Consider the following 17,429-nt stretch of genomic DNA (forward strand, 5'->3'; position numbering starts at 1 on the left):
TCGTAATTCGACAGCAGCGACACGATGCGAGTAAAAGAAGTAACTTGTGAGTGACTTTGGCTTCGCATTCTCTTTGACCCCGGCTAGTTTATAAGTATTTTTTATATGTTTTAGACTATAAAATGATTTAATACTTACACTCTCAAGTTGCCACATGCGGCCGCGAGAACAACAACAGATTTCCAAGAATCCGCGATTGAAGGATTAAAGTAAAAGACTAGATGACGCCCGCAACTCCGTTGCGCCAAAAATCATTTATCGCGCGAGAACCGTACATTTTCCCGGAATAAAAAGTATCCTATGTCCTTTCCCGGGGCTCAAAGTAAATCCATACCAAATTTCTGCAAAATTGGTTCAGCGGTTTGGGCGTGAAGTGCTAACAGACGTCTACATTTTCGCATTTATAATATTGAGTATGGATGAGTTTCTAACCGTAAACAAAGAACGAAAGCGTGAATAAAAATGTTTAAAGCTTATCCACTCCGTGGCTATAGGCTATTTTATCACGGAAACTAATAGGACCGAAGAAACAGAGGAAATGTAGTTAAAACGGAAAATTATTAGCAAGGGTTTATCTCACGACCTACTAAAGCAATTTTGTATGTTATTTGGCACAGATATAGAGTAGACTACGTGAAGAGAGATAAGCTATTTTGTTGCGAAAAAATGTACGATTTCCGTAAAATCCATACTAATATTATAAATGCGAAAGTATCTCTGTCTGTCTGTCTGTCTGTCTGTCTCGCTTTCACGCCAAAACTACTGAACCAATTGCAATGAAATTTTGTACACAGTTATTCTAGAGTCTGAGAAAGAACATAGGCTACTTTTTTACTGGAAAAAAGGTTTGTAAAGGGGTGAAAATGCGTAAATTTGTTCAAATTAAGTTAGTTCCAAAAATTCATAATAGATGCGCCGTGCGTCTTCTACATCGCGCTGACGCTTGCTCAAAAGTCTTTGTATAAGAGGTGGTATCATCTTACAATTAAGATTCGATTTTTTCGATTGTTATATCTATTCTACGGTAATAACTCAGTACTTTATCTGTGCAGTGACGTAACCTTAAACCTATCAATGATAAATAGTTTGTGGGTAAAGTTGTGTAATTGGGGGGCTAAATAAGCTTTAAAATTTGGCATAAAATATAAAGTTTAATTTAAAAAAATGAAATACTTATTGTGTGCACACTGCACAGCCGTATTGATTTAAGGGGTACCAGGGTTTTTTTTATAAAAGCTTTTAACACCAATTTTGTTGACATCGCGCGCTATAAACTAAAATCCACGCGGACGAAGTCGCGGGCAACAGCTAGTTCCTAATAAATTACGCGAGTAAATTTTTTTTTTTTTAAAGTAAGATAAATTTGGCTCAAGGGCGCAAACTATAGTGTGTCAAGAAAATAAAGAAATTAAAAAGTGGCAACATTGCGAACATGTCGCGAGCTTTGCGAGTGTGGATCAGTAAATTTGGCAGAATGCGCGATCCGCGGCGCGATGCGCGCCGCGATCCGTGCCGTGGTCCGCGGTCTGCTGTCGCGCGCGAGTGTGGATCGGCAGTTACTCATGCTTCGCAGGAATTTCGCGGCGCAGCGGCGTCGCGCATGGTTCGCGCGCGAGTGGGGATGCGGTCGGGGAACCAGCCGCGAAGTGCGAAAAATATGCGAACCGGATCCACACTCACGTTTCGCGGAAATTCCGCGGCACAGATTACCTACTAGACGTGTTCCGCGGCGTCCCGTCGCGCGAACCGCGCGCGCGAGTGGGGATGGGGCCTCACACTAATAATGACATCAAAACTGTGTCAAATGTCAATGTCAAATTGACAAAGCAGCCGTTTGGCAGCCGTGTTTTGGTATTGGTTTTGGTTGGTATTTTGTGGAAATTTTGTAAATAGCAAAAAACGAATATATATAATTTGGTAAAAAGAACAATTCCTATATTTGAAAATTTAATTACTATCTAACTTGCAAAAAAAATCTATCGAAAAGCCCTATCCTATAATATTTCCTTGTATTTTAAGGTTATAAAGATGTGTGATGAACTAAAACTGTACAAACAAGGCGCCGAAGCTAGGTTGTATGAGTGCGTATACCTGGGTAAACCAACGATAATTAAAGAAAGATTCCAGAAGAAATACCGGCATCCCGACTTAGACACCACAATTACAAAAGAGAGGATAAAAAATGAAGCCAGGTCCATAGTAAGATGCAAAGCTGCCGGCGTTAGGACTCCTACATTATATTTAGTGGATTTTGATCGTCGGAGAATATACATGGAACATTTCACGAACAGTATCACAGTTAAAGACTTACTAATATACTACAAAAAAGCAAACATAGATGAATCCGCTCCAAATACTGTAGCTAAAAAAATTGGTGAAACAGTGAGAAAAATTCATGATAACAATATTATCCATGGAGATTTGACCACGTCAAATATGTTACTAATACAAAATAGTCCAAGCGAGGCATCAGACCACACTAAATGGCTGAAATATGATAATTTAAACATAATTCTAATAGATTTTGGGCTGTCTTTTATTGATTCCAGCACTGAGGACAAGGGTGTTGATCTGTATGTTTTAGAAAGAGCAGTGATAAGTACACATAATGATTATCCAGATTTATTTAATAAAATTCTAGATTCTTATAAAAAATCTGGTAAATCTAATATTAAAGAAGTTATGAGTAAGTTTGAAGATGTCCGAGCTAGAGGCAGAAAGAGGACCATGGTTGGATAATATGGTAAACCAATTTTCAACAATAAAATATTTTTTCTATTAAAATATTATATTTGATTTTTAAACATGTTGCTTTTTATTAAGAAATGCTTTAACACATTCATTGCCAGTTGCCACCAACCCACCCGTAACATCACCGGTGGTGCCACTTGATTTTTTGTTTTTTCTAACTTAAAAATTAAAATACATTGTTTAACTAGGGAATGCAATCCCGCAAGATAATTTCAATCCCGGTATTTGCGGGACTGAACCATCACAATCCCGCTGGATCCCGGTATTTGCGGGATCCCGCAGGGTGGACTTAAACTTTGAAAATAAAGGAAAAACTAAATTTTCTTTTTGGAAATGGCTATGTAATAATAAAGGTTAAAAAAAACGCGCTTATTTATTTTTTTCTTTTATTAAAAATATTCATTTTTTTTAAATATAGGTAAAAATCGTGCTCAAAGATTCCTTTACATAATATGTATACATCCCAAGCTTATGAATAATGAAAAAAAAGTTAAGGTATTAATTATTGTGTCGTCTGCCAAATGGCTTCTGATATTCGACACAAGGTAGCCAGCAGCTGAAAAAGTTCACTCAGCTTCCACGCTGGTTGGTACAATTATTATAATTATTGTCATTTAAAGTGAATTATAGGTGAATTGAAGGTAAATTATTTAGCTGGCTGCATGTAGCCAATTAGGCGGGTCCACACCAAGCGAGCCGTCTCGGGCGAGGCCCGCCGCGCGCGGCAAGCGAGCCGCCGCGGGCGAGGCATGCTCGCCGAGGGCGACGCGGCCGGGCGTACACAGCAAGGTTGCCTCGCTCGAACAGCCCGAGCCATTGCTCACAAAGACACGATGGCAACGCACGTACGCGTGGTAGCTTATGCTTTTATTTTGCTATACACAACTATAAAAAATAGGAGAATCTCGTCTGTATAATCCTAACAAAGACTCCATTTTTTTAGATCCATAACAGGAATATTCATTTTGCGGCAGATTTTTCTCCAAGAATCTTTCCTCATCCCTATATCTATATATCTAATCATCCCTGAGGTCCACACCAAGCGAGCATACGGCGCATGCCGCACGAGGCGGACCGCGGCCGAGGTGGCTCGCTTGGTGTGGACCCGCCTGTTCACGCACTCCCGCGCGCAGAGTTACATGTATGAATCACGCTTCTTTGTAGTCCCGCAGGTCCCGCTAAATTTTCGACCGGGATTAGTCCCGCGAAATGCATGCGGAATCCCGGTATTTCGGGATCCCGGTATTGCATTCCCTAATTATAACTAAGCTGCCAAACAAGAGTATGGCCCACCTGATGGAAGCTGGTTACCATAATGCCTATGCGATGTCTGCAACACCAGCGGTGCTACTCGAGCTTGTCGCGAAATCCCCTCTTCCCCTCCCTAACTATTAAAGATTTTTCGTCATACAATAAAATATTCAACCTTACTTTTCAAGCCCATTCATTTGGTATATTAGTAAAGTAAATTGACCAAACAATATAGATACCGTGCACCCAGATATAAAAGGTTGAGAACTCGTGTAGATGAACACACCTGGCATGTTCGCGGCAATACATAATAAATTATTTTCGATAACATAAAAAAAGATCAGATCATGGAACCACTTAAGAATTCATTAGCTTACGGCACAAAGTTTATGCTCTGAGAGTTTCGGTGAAAAAAACTGTCTTATCTTTGAGATATTGTGTGTTTTCCAATAAGAGCATTGCGCTACAATAAGCGGCATAATGCTTAACGTTGAATGTTTCAACAACAACACCGCTTCGCACAATCGAGCACTAGAGTCTGGCTAGCGAAAGATGAGACTGGCTTTTTATTCCAAAACTGATTATGGTAACACTGTCATTAACGTCAGTGTCACCTATAGCATCTGTTGTTTACTTATGTGTGAAAGTGAAAAATATTTCTGTGGTTTACGTGATTTTCTGATTTAAACGTGATGAAAACTTTGAAAAGAGATTTGCGATAACTGCTTTTAGCTATGATTAGTAAATAGGAACAAAAAAGAAGTGAAAAGGATGCAATTGTTAAACAAAAACAAGATTGTTTACATGAAATATCCCAGTGCATTGGTAAGTACAGGTAAAAGATTTTGATACTTTCAATTACAATTAATTAAAATCATTATTATTTATCATGTAATTGAATTTATTGTTTTGCAGGTAACATGAATGATGCAAAGGATTCAGTTATGCAAGTTAAAATATCAAGCATAAATAATTTATGAGATATTATGTTCCAAGAAGAGTGTTTAAAGACAAAATCAGTTCCCTGTTGAGATTCCTTCTTAGACCGGTAAGACCCTAACGTTACAAAAGAAATACCTGAAAGCAACCTTGTTATTGAATGCTAACTTTATTTATGAACATATTTTCAGATGTCAGTGTTTGTACCCAAAAAGGATTAAATAAGAAGGCCACATAAATAAAGGCGTGTGAATACGGGAGTTTGGCTGGGAGGTGTTAATGCATCCGCCGTATAGTCCTGACCTTGCACCTTCAGATTTCCACCTGTTTCAATCGCTTCAGGATTCCTTAGGCAGTGTCAGGTTGACATCACAAGAGGAATGCCAAAACCACTTGTCGCAGTTTTTTCATCAGAAGCCCCAAATTTTTTATAGCAATGGGATCATGTCCCTACCAACAAGATGGCAAAAAGTTGTCGAACAAAATGACACCTATATATTTTAGTCAATTGTAAATAAACTTTATAAAAAAAACCTGTCGAATGTTTATAGAAAATGCGAAAAAATCCGCAACCTTTGATTTTCTGTGTTGTTTTTTCATTTCCCCTTAATCCTTGGTTTTTAATCAATTTGCAAGGGGGGGGGGGTCAGGTTAGGTTAGGCATGTACAAGTATGTATAAACATATTTGAGTATAATTAATACAATCTATGATGCTTGCGAGCATAGACTTATATAGGTTTATGCTTCCGAGTAATAATATATTATTATAGGAAAATATTAAAATTAAATTTTATATATTTTTTTTAAATAAGGGGGCAAACGGGTCACCTAATGGAAAGCAACTTCCGTCGCCCATGGACACTCGCAGCATCAGAAGAGCTGCAGGTGCGTTTCCGGCCTTTTAAGAGGTAATAGGGGAGGGTAGGGATGGGAAGGGAATTGGGGAGGGTAGGGAAGGGAATAGGGTAGGGGATTGGGCCTCCGGTAAACTCACTCACTCAGCGAAACACGGCGCTAGCGCTGTTTCACGCCGGTTTTCTGTGAGAACGTGGTATTTCTCCGGTCGAGCCGACCCATTCGTGCCGAAGCATGGCTCTCCCACGTATAAAATAATTATATATTTAAACTTAGAAACAGTAGTGACAATGTTAAGTTTAAGAAAATGAAGTTAATTGTTTGGTTAAATTATATTTTTTAATATATTTCATGATGTACGGTAAGTATTAAAGAAAAAGTTTTAATACTCCGACAAAAACATGCAAGAGTTTTCGTCAAAAACAAAACACAATGAAATGTATTGCAAAATAAAATTTAAGTAAACAACAACAACTTATTCTTGAAATGAGTTATCCAAACTAAAATATAATATTATTGCCATAAATAATCAAGTATCAAAACTAAATATCCGACTATAGACAAGGTTGCCATACGTAGATTTTTTGAATTTGCCGCCTTTTCCAGTCTCATCTTTCGCTAGCTAGATTCTATCAAAAGTAGTGCTTTCGCTTGATGCGTGCAATGGATACCAACTCCGACAGAAAAGTAGTTTCAGCATAATTCGACATTAGCGCGAAAAACTAGGTTATTTTTTTTATTAATATATCATTGTATATATTATTGTATATTATAGAGGTCAGTGGTCTACCACTTTGCTAAAATAACTGACTTGACTCGTTGACTTTTACTGACTACTTTTTTAGACTTTTACTAGACTTTCGACTTGACGATCATCTGGAAAAATGACTTTAAATTTGGTAAACTCTTTGTTTGTAAACTTTTCACGAAAAAATTTTTTTCCCGCCATATTTTACTTGACACTGGCCATGGTTAAAAAGCCGAGCGCCATATTATGAAAAAAACCTCAAAAATTGAGAAGAAAAAGATTATAACCTAATTTTTTGTTTTCATTTGATTATTCCGTGAGCTTTTTCAATTAACTATAAGTATTCCAAAATGAAAAGACACGCTGTATGTGTATCAAGGATATTGTTAAAATCAAATAATGCTTCATCCATAGTCTCCATTCGTGAGTAGACTATTCACTTGCGACTTTCATAGAAATGAACTTTACAATTTTGATTTTTGATGTAATATTTACAGGCTGTTTAAACACAAAAGAAGCAATTGAACGTAGACATCATTTATTCACATTAGAGAAGAAGCGGCAACTTGATAAAGTGGGTAGAATAGAGAAGATAGAAGTGAACTACAAGGGTATTCCAAATGACTGCACACTTGTTATGAACAAGGATCTTTCCACACCTTATGATTGTGCTAGACGTAAGTTATACTAATATTATTTCCATACTACCATGATTAGAAGGAAGATTTGTAGTTTGTTTCCATTGAATGAGCTTCAAAAGTACTGAATATAAACTGTTATTTTTTGTATACAAATTTTTCGAAGATATTAGCTTGAAACTGTTGTACCTGATTTCCTTAAAGGACACAATTCAGAGCAATCACAGTAAAGGACACAGGCTACAGTTTATCTGGCAAACTGTGTGATTTCTGCATGATAAGCATGTAAAGTAGCAGTGAACTGTGAACGTTTAATTAAAATTATAGAAGCACACAACAGATTTGTTTATTTACAGATTTAAGTGAGTGGCATGCAGATAGCAGTGCATTGGCCGTTATCAATGACTCAGTATACTGGGATATGCACAGACCTTTGACAGAAAACTGCACATTGCAAGTAAGCATTTTAGTATTTTATTAAAACTGTAAAATAATACAATTTATGTTGAATAGGCTTCCAATGGCACATCTTTTTTTAGTTCATATATACAAGGACAGAATGTAAAGCTGAGGGCAATATCGTCTTTCAATATTCAATACATTGTTCAGGAGTAAACATTGATGACAACCTCTGTAGCGCGGTGGTGAGCATGTTGGTAGCTCAAGCCGGGGGTCGCGGGTTCGAATCCCGCTGACGCACAGTGGATCGAAAATCGAGTTTCATAGACATAGGAACTTGAGTTTCCAGATGTAATTTTTTTGGGCTGAAAAATGTTCTCCTAGTTGTTATTACATAACAAAATGTAAAAAGACTCAGCTGTGTGTAATAATAAGGGAGTTATAATTTTTTAAAGAAATTTTTGTATGGAGCCGACAGGAAAAATGAGCATATCTCTGGAATCGCATGGTTGGCTATACGTACTATAATAGTGTGTGAGGATATAACGATATCCTCACACACTATTATAGTACTAACTAGCTGTTGCCCGCGACTTCGTCCGCGTGGACTTCAGTTTATAGCGCGCGATGTCAACAAAATTGGTGTCAAAAGCTTTTATAAAAAAACCCTGGTACCCCTTAAATCAATACAGCTGTGCAGTGTGCACACAATAAGTATTTCATTTTTTTATATTAAACTTTATACTTTATGCCAAATTTTAAAGCTTATTTAGCCCTCCAATTACACAACTTTACCCATAAACTATTTATCATTGATAGATTTAAGGTTACGTCACTGCAGATAAAGTACTGAGTTATTTAATACCGTAGAATAGATATAACAATCGAAAAAAATCGAAACTTAAATGTAAGATGATACCACGTCTTATAGAAAGACTTTTGAGCAAGCGTCAGCGCGATGTAGAAGACGCACGGCGCCATCTATTATGAACTGTTGGAACTAACTTAATTTGAACAAATTTACGCATTTTCACCCCCTTACAACCCTTTTTTACAGGCTTTAGACTATCTGTATACAAAATTTCATTACAATCGGTTCGGAAGTTTTGGCGTTTGGCGTGAAAGCGAGACTGACAGACAGACAGACAGACAGAGATACTTTTGGCGTTTGGCGTGAAAGCGAGACTGACAGACAGACAGACAGACAGACAGAGATACTTTCGCATTTATAATATTAGTATAGATTATGTGCACACTGCATAGCTGTTTTTGGGTATTTTGATTAATTAAGGGCCGCGCTACACCGGAAGCACTTACCAGGGTATTAAAAAGTTTTTAAATTTGACACAAATTTTGTTGACACCGCGCGCTATAAACTAAAGTCCACGCGGACGAAGTCGCGGGCAACAGCTAGTATTATACATAAAATATGTTTAAGATTTTTGAAATTTTATTTTAATACACATCCAAGACCCAGGAACATTGAAAACTTTTTGTTCCGCCTGCGGGACTCGAACCCAGGACCCCCGGGATGAGCGCTGGCCACGCGCAATGCGAATTCATTTTCATCGATATTTTCATGGAAATAAGATATTTTCCCACATCAAAATGTAGCCTATGTCCTTTCTCAGACTCTAGAATAACTGTATACAAAATTTCATTGCAATCGGTTCAGTAGTTTTGGCGTGAAAGCAAGACAGACAGACAGACAGACAGACAGACAGACAGAGATACTTTCGCATTTATAATATTAGTATGGATAGTATGGATTAGAAATGCAGTAGGAGTTCTACATAAGATAAGATAGATTGATTATTATTATACCAAGTGATAATATTATTAAACATAATATTCTAACGTATTAAAAACTATAAACAAAAACATACTAACTAATAAGTATGATTAGTTCTATGTTACAATAAAGTAAAAAATAAAACACCATCTGTTGAATCGTATTAGAACTAAAATGTTCATTCCATCGATATATTTCTGGATTTTTTATAATATTATACATAAAATACGTTTAAGATTTTTGAAATTTTATTTTAATACACATCCAAGACCCAGGAACATTGAAAACTTTTTGTTCCGCCTGCGGGACTCGAACCCAGGACCCCCGGGATGAGCGCTGGCCACGCGCAATGCGAATTCATTTTCATCGAAATTTTCATGGAAATAAGATATTTTCCCACATCAAAATGTAGCCTATGTCCTTTCTCAGACTCTAGAATAACTGTATACAAAATTTCATTGCAATCGGTTCAGTAGTTTTGGCGTGAAAGCAAGACAGACAGACAGACAGACAGACAGACAGAGATACTTTCGCATTTATAATATTAGTATGGATAAGCAAGAAGGAATATTTTGGTAGATTTTTCACACAATTATTAACACTTAATACGGTTCCCTTTTTTCTCCCATTAAATATAGCCTATATTCAGCAGAAATAGTGTGGATTAAAAAATATGCATTAATACTTCCATCGTGCATCGGCATCGTGTGTATCGCAGACACAATAGATCTTCAATTGTTATGCTGGCAGCCGGCTGCCGCTATTGGAGATTTATAGTTAAAGAAATTAATTAATTATAATAGCAATCAAAAATAATAGTCATTCAAAACTTATTTTAAAAAGTTCTAAAAATATTACTTTCGTAGTCATAACTTTTAAAGCTTTTTTGAAATTAGGATTATAATAATGAAGCACGATAGTCTATATCAAATCAATAAAGCAGCACCCGGCTGTCGCATAACTATTGAAAATCTATTGTGTCTGCGATTCCCACGATCGAGGTAATATTTACGTGGACTCTCCGGGCGAGTCTGTGGCACTGATAATTAAATCTCTCCCCTACCGCACGCACACCCGCGCATCGCGCCTTGACGCCCAATTCGCAACGTGCAGCAGAAATCGTAATATTTTAATTTCGCCATGACATTAAAACCAAACGTCCAATTTTAATCATTCAAAGACCGAATATTATCTACATTAACTGTACTTAGTGATGAAATAATTTATTTTGATAAGGGTCAATAGCATGATTTAAATAAACGCATTTAAATATAGTCCAAAAAAAATTCTAGATTTTTTAATAAAAAAATGGTTATTGTGCCTCACTCAACATAGATAGGTATAGTGTGTCGCGGACTTTTTTGTAGATATTTAAAAGATCTATAATTACTTAGAACATTTTATGCCTCTATCTTTTATAGTTTAGGCAGCGTACGCAAAATAAGTAACTTTTCTGGTTGATTTTTTAAACCTTGCGTCCGAAAATCCCAAATATCTTACGGAACCTTATATTTTTCCAAAATAAAAATTAGCCTATGTTCAGCAGAAATAATGCAGGATTCCAATGGTAAAAGAATTTTTCAAATCGGTCCAGTAGTTTCGGAGCCTATTCGACTCAAACAAACAAACAAACAAACAAACAAACAAAAAATCAAATCTTTCCTCTTTATAATAGTAGTGTAGATTATTACTCACATTTTGGCATATTTTGTATTACGGCACCATTTGCGATTTTTTCTAAAATTCATAAAAATTAAAAATATTTTTTCTATTTGTATTTGTTGCAAGAGTTTATGTTGTGGTTAAATGAGGTCTCTTTCAATATATTTTAAAACCATAGGATCACATAATTGGCCAAGTGCGAGTCGGACTCGCGCACGAAGGGTTCCGTACCATTATAGAGCAAAATTAGGCCATAAATTGTGTTTCTCTATGAGAGTCCCACTTAATTTTATATTTTAGTGTAATATTATAGTTAAATATGAAAGAACACATATAATTAAGGATTATGTAAAAAATTCAAGAACCTATCTGTTGCCATTATTGATATCTAAGAGCAAAAAAGCCCAAAATTCATGTTTGTTGTATGGGAGCCTCCCTTAAATATTAATTTTATTTTGTTTTTAGTATATTTTTTTATTATAGCGAAAATAGATATTACATTATCTGCTTCCTGCGAAAATTTCAACTAGGTATCTAGATACTCTCAAAGAGTAGATGATTAAGAAAGCTAAGTACAGTGTTGTTGATCGTTTAAACTATTTATTAGGGTTCCGTACCCAAAGGGTAAAAACGGGACCTTATTACTGAGACTTCATTGTCTATCCGTCTGTCTGTCTCCAGGCTGTAACTCAGGAACGGTAATATAGCTACATAGTTGAACTTTTCGCAGGACGCAGATTATGTAATATCTATTTCCGTTACAACAACAAATACTATAATCTGGAAACTCAAGTATGTCTATGAAACTCGATTTTCGATCCACTGTGCGACAGAACAAAAAGTTTTCAAAGTTCATGGGTCATGGATGTGTATTAAATATGTGTATCATATAATAAAAATCTTAAATGTATGTATACAAATAAAAGTATTAAATATATTTCCATTGTCTGGTACCCGTAACATAAGTCCTTCAGGTACTTACCACGGGGCCAGACTGACATAGTGTGAAGTGTCCATAGATATTATTATTATTGATAATACCTGTCTCATTGTCATTTCAGTTTCAAAACTTCACTGTGCCGGAACCACAACAAGTGAACAAGGCATTCTGGCGTACATGCTCACTATTGCTCGGCGCTTGTGCATCCGTTGCCTTCAAAGACACAGTACCCGTCAAACTACACAGTTTCCCTGGACCGGATAGTATGCATCTTTATTTACTTTTGATGTGATAAAAGCTTTTCTTGTGCTTTGTATTAGTGTATACTGTAGGAATGATTTTTTACCCAGATTGTAGAGAGTGGGTCTAAATGTATCATAACTGTAATAATTGTATTTCAAATTTTTCAAATAATGTAAAGAACAAGGGGCATTTTTGCATGGATATGTTGTTTTGGTATGGCTATACCAGAGCTGTAGCACATCCACACATATATCAAATGAAAGGGCTTGACAAGCTAAACATTTTATTGTATAACATAAAAACTCTAAACCATGGGAGAAAAAGGTAAAAAAATATCACAAAGGAACACCTGTATTATTGCATCAATTTATCAAAACCAAAAATCAAAATCAAATTATTTATTTCTAAATAGGTTCTTCTTCTTCTTTTCGTTTAGGAGTTTTCTAAATAGGTTATCAAAGTCAACACTTAGAATGTCCACATGAGGCCTACCACCGGTTCGGGAACTACCCCGCCGAGAAGAACCGGCGTAAGAAACTCGCACGGGCCATCTTTTACTAAAAAGATGGAAAATTACAATAGTAACTTAAACTAATTTACAAAAATCATGTAAAAATGTGTTATATTTATATAGAAGCAGCTTACAGTCAGTCACCTTATTTTTCACACGAATAAGACATTGTCCAAAATGTATTTAGAGATTCCGGTCAGAATTCTTATTTCTTAAACTTTTCCCTGAGAGATTCAAAGGATGACATTTTATAAATAGATTGTATAACTCATGGCGCATTTTCACTGGTCGATAATGCCCGCATGCGGGGTGCGGGAGATTATGCCACGACCAATAGACATGCGCCATTCGTTGTCATAGACTCCCCGTATGCTGTATACCGTACAAGTTAACGACTAATGAAAATGCGCCCTCATAGTGTTATAGCTTATAGTGTTGCTGTAAGCAACTGGAAAGTAATTGCATAAATTATGGCAAACTTGAGGAAAGTGTTGTATTTTAGTAAATTGTTTCATATTTTAAAGAAATGTATGAGGAAACAATAATTCAAAAAACCTTAAAAATCTAACCTTTCCGGGATTTTATCGTATAAGTATAAATTATAATCACTTTGGAGAAATTGTTTATAATTAGCAATACTAGAGAATGGTGTAATATTACAGGGTGTTTTATTTTCCTTAGAAATAAAAAAAAATGGTTTAGAGATTTTGCATTGTGGCACACAATTCGCGTAACAATCCTGCATCGCGGTATCGAAGTTTCTGAGAACGGCAACATATATACAACGTCTGAAATGACGTCAGTGGGCTTCGGCCTGACTGAGCATGCTATCTCTCTCGCTTCTCTGCACCAACATTAATCGTCCCACACACAAATATATTCTTAAGTACTGAATATTTATTTTCATTTCAGTTCGCAGTGGCTCATTCATCTATGACATAGACCTGCCCACGCTGGACAACTGGGTTCCCACTGCCCAAGAGCTGCAAACCCTCAGTGCGGAATATGTGTTGCTGAGTAGAAAATGTCTGCCGATTGAGCGACTGGACGTATCAGAGGAACTGGCACTGGAGATGTTTAAAGACAACGAGCACAAGGCCGGACAGATACCCAGCATTGCAAGGGCTAATGGTAATTTATACTCTATATTAATATTTAATCCATACTATACTAATATTATAAATGCGAGAGTGTGTCTGTCTACCTCTTCACGCCCGAACCACTGACAGATTTTGCTGAAAGGTATGGAGATACTTTAAGTCCCGGAATTAAGTAAGGACATGGGGGACTTGGGAGTGCCATGTTTCGGCACGAATGGGCCGGCTCGACCGGAGAAATACCACGTTCTCACAGAAAACTGGCGTGAAACAGCGCTTGCGCTGTGTTTCGTGGAGTGAGTGAGTTTACCGGAGGCCCAATTCCCTTCTCTACTCTCCCCTATTCTCTTACCTTCCCATCCCTACCCTCCCCTATTACCCTATTCCCACTTAAAAGGCCGGCAACGTACCTATAGCTCTTCTGATACTGCGAGTGTCCATGGGCGACTTAAGTTGCTTTCCATCAGGTGACCCGTTTGCCCTCTTATTTCATAAAAAAAACAGGATACATTTTACCCCTGAAAAATGTACGGTTCCCGCGCCATAAACGATTTTTGGCGCAACAGAGTTGCGGACATCATCTAGTAAAAATGTATAAAAATATTTACGCCACGATATAAAGGTCTCTACATATTCGGCTGCAGTCTGCCGGGGTGGAGACAGAGGTAGAGACGGGGATGACAGAAGACAGCAATCCTAGAATAATTTTATTACTAATAGTTATATTACTAAGGGCCTGTTTCACCGCTTTCTGATAAAGTGCCTAATAGGCTATTCACAACTTTTTTGACAGATTCTCCATATTTGATGTGTCAAGTTAATTGGTGGATAGCCTTATCAGGAAGAGGTGAAACAGGCCCTTAGTGTCTTAATATTAAGTTATCTCTTTCAATTTTTATATTTTGGATAGACAGTGTTGATATTTCTAGAAACTACTAATAATCATCCAGACGAGCATTTTTTTCTTAGTAAAAAAGATACAAAAATATGATGTAGTAAATAATTATTTCTACTTTTTGTTTTAGGAAAGGTGACATTATACAAGGTGGACAAGCACGTGGATATATCTAAAGGCCCCATGATCAGCCACACGGGGCTCATCGGTAAACTCACCATCGCCTCTGTACATCAGATACCTGGTAAGATTTTTGTTGACAAAATTTTGTTAAAAAGAAGATGGCAATAAAAAGGGCGCAAATAAAAATATTCTTACAAGCCGGCCCCTAGACGATCAATTATATGTTGCAATATCACGCTTAAATGTTAAACAGTTTATTTGACAATAATGTAATTGACGCGCGATGTTCAGTATTATGCATTAACCCTAGTGACTATCTAGGTCAAAAATATTACGCAATGCTCGTCCAGCGTAGCTAGCACGGGGTTTCCCAGTCGATTCTTCGGAAGAAAGTAATGGCAGTTTCTTTCCCATGTCTACATATCTTATTCCCGAGCATGGCACCACCCATCGACTTGAGTTTCAGTGGACAAAGACAAAAAAATCTTTCCATAGCAACGGCAGTTTCTTGGTTCTTTTTTTTTAATTATGGCACCTCGGCTATAAAACCATGGCCAGTGTCGAGTAAATGGCGGCAAATTCTATAGTTTTGATCTACGAAATACGAATAATAAAAACTAAGGAACTTTATTATTCGTAGTTTGTAGATCAAAACTATAATTCCGGCTATAGACAGGGTTGCTATACATCGATTTTTTTAATTTGCCGCCATTTACTCGACACTGGCCATGGTTTTATAGCCAAGTGCCATAATAAAATTAAAAAACAGAATCAAGAAACTAAATGTCAAAAGCGGATCGTCATGCTTGACTTATAGATTTTCAAAAGCGAAAGATATCGAGATAGGAAAGAAACTTTTACTCCAATGTTTTTCCGGTAAAACTGTCAAAATTTAGTTTCTTTCGTTTGTCTACGTGCTTGTGCTAGCTATGCAGGGGCCCGCTTAGGAAAGAAAATTAAGAGAGAAAGGATAGAGTGGGATAGAGAACATAATATTATCTCTTTATCTTAACAATTGATATCTTTAAATCTGCAGGTTCAGAAGATGGCAGTTTGAAGCGGCTGTACCGGTTCCAAGGAGTTGCTCTCCCCACTGGAGTCATATTGAACCATTTCACTTTCTCCATTCTCCAAGAGCGCGCCAAAAAATTGGTATGTGTACTTTAAAATGTTTTTTTAAAGTCTGTTTATGTTAAATATCCTTATGGCCTAGAGAGGTAAAATTATAATACCTCTATCGTATGTTCATTTGGCCTCCCTTTTTTGTAAGATTCAACTGAACACACTTTTCCTTTTATTTGTTCCAGAACTCTGCAAGATCTCCACTCAGTAAATACGAAGATACCAGGGACAGCGTAGCAGCTAGTGCCTAATTACAGTTCTTTCAATCTACGAGCGCGCGTAGCCTTTATTTGTAGTTGTAATTGTAAATAGACATTTTTGTTAGTATGCGTACCTGACGGAGCAGTCAGTAGCGAGCGAGCCATGTACGCGTGTGTAGATACTCTCACTCACACAACTAAGGGCGCCGCGCACTCGTAGATTGCAAGAACTATAATTGCATTTAATTTAATTTGTAAATAAGGTTAGAAATAAAATAGTGCTTCTTACTTTTTATTATTTTATTCTGTCAATAAACAAAATAGACAACAGATTATTTAAAGAACTGGCTTTTGCCCGCTTCTTCGCTTGCGTTAAAAAGTATTATTATATAATTATACAATCTTTCATCCCCTATTTTATCCACTTAGGGGTGGAATTTGTCTAAGCCCTTTCTTATGGGATGCCTACGTCATAGTAGCTTAATGCAAGCTGAGACTTTCTCAGCTTGATCGGTTTAAAATTGACAAAGTTTTATACAAACTTTCATCCCCTATTTTAACCCATCGGGGGTAGAATTGATAAAAATCCTTTCTTTGCGGATGCCTACATCATCTACGTGCATGCCAAATTTCAGCCCGATCCGTCCAATGGGCTGTGCGTTGATAGAAGGTATTTTCTAGATCACTATTACTTTTTTTACGTCCGTGATCACTATGTCAGTCAGTCAGTCACTTATGAGTTTTATATAATATAAAATATATTTACAATAGATACACGTATTACTTTTTCTGAGAAACGTTAGCATTAATGCCTAAACAATTTTACTCAAAAATAAATTATTAATAATTATTTAGGAAGGCTTCAGCTATTCCTGCCATTCCAGTGATGAATATCGACATTCATCCGTTCATCCATATCGATAAAAAGTGATAAAAAGACATGTCGCACACGGCACATCTCTATCAAATGTCACTGTCAAATTTAAAAACAAAAACTTAACGTCATTCTGATCACAGACTACAGAGTACTTTATTACATACTGGGATAGAGACCTCACTCTTTATTTTGTGGAAACCGCAATAAAGCGCCATCTGTAACTTACGACGGTCTAGTACCGTCGTAAAGTTACAGATGGCGCTTTATTGCGGTACTATGGATTTTAGTATTACTATAGGTACCTAGTAAATATTTATAGAATATTAGATGTACATTTAAAATTAAAATAAAACAACAGAATTTTATAAATTTTATTTATTACAAG

General features: G+C 36.6%; 2 protein-coding genes across 3 annotated transcripts; both read left to right on the plus strand.

Annotated features, from left to right (window-relative positions):
* The first annotated feature begins 1,816 nt into the window (after positions 1-1,816).
* LOC121732590 (EKC/KEOPS complex subunit TP53RK) lies at positions 1,817-2,781 on the plus strand. 2 transcript variants are annotated; one of them, XM_042122534.1, is made up of 2 exons: positions 1,817-1,863; positions 2,020-2,781. In XM_042122534.1, the coding sequence occupies exon 2, from the start codon at positions 2,029-2,031 to the stop codon at positions 2,737-2,739; it is 711 nt and encodes a 236-aa protein (XP_041978468.1). In that variant the 5' UTR covers positions 1,817-1,863; positions 2,020-2,028; the 3' UTR covers positions 2,740-2,781. The 2 variants fall into 2 exon arrangements, with proteins under 2 accessions (XP_041978468.1, XP_041978461.1); XM_042122527.1 differs by having other exon boundaries at positions 1,838-1,917.
* A 4,051-nt stretch (positions 2,782-6,832) lies between these two features.
* LOC121732562 (39S ribosomal protein L39, mitochondrial) lies at positions 6,833-16,381 on the plus strand. Its single transcript, XM_042122489.1, has 8 exons — positions 6,833-6,968; positions 7,043-7,222; positions 7,540-7,640; positions 12,098-12,239; positions 13,643-13,861; positions 14,853-14,966; positions 15,882-15,997; positions 16,153-16,381. Exons 1-8 carry the CDS (start codon positions 6,896-6,898, stop codon positions 16,216-16,218), a joined length of 1,011 nt encoding a protein of 336 aa, XP_041978423.1. The 5' UTR covers positions 6,833-6,895; the 3' UTR covers positions 16,219-16,381.
* Positions 16,382-17,429: the final 1,048 nt, after the last annotated feature.

Source organism: Aricia agestis, chromosome 1, assembly GCF_905147365.1.
Source record: "Aricia agestis chromosome 1, ilAriAges1.1, whole genome shotgun sequence".
NCBI lineage: Eukaryota > Metazoa > Arthropoda > Insecta > Lepidoptera > Lycaenidae > Aricia > Aricia agestis.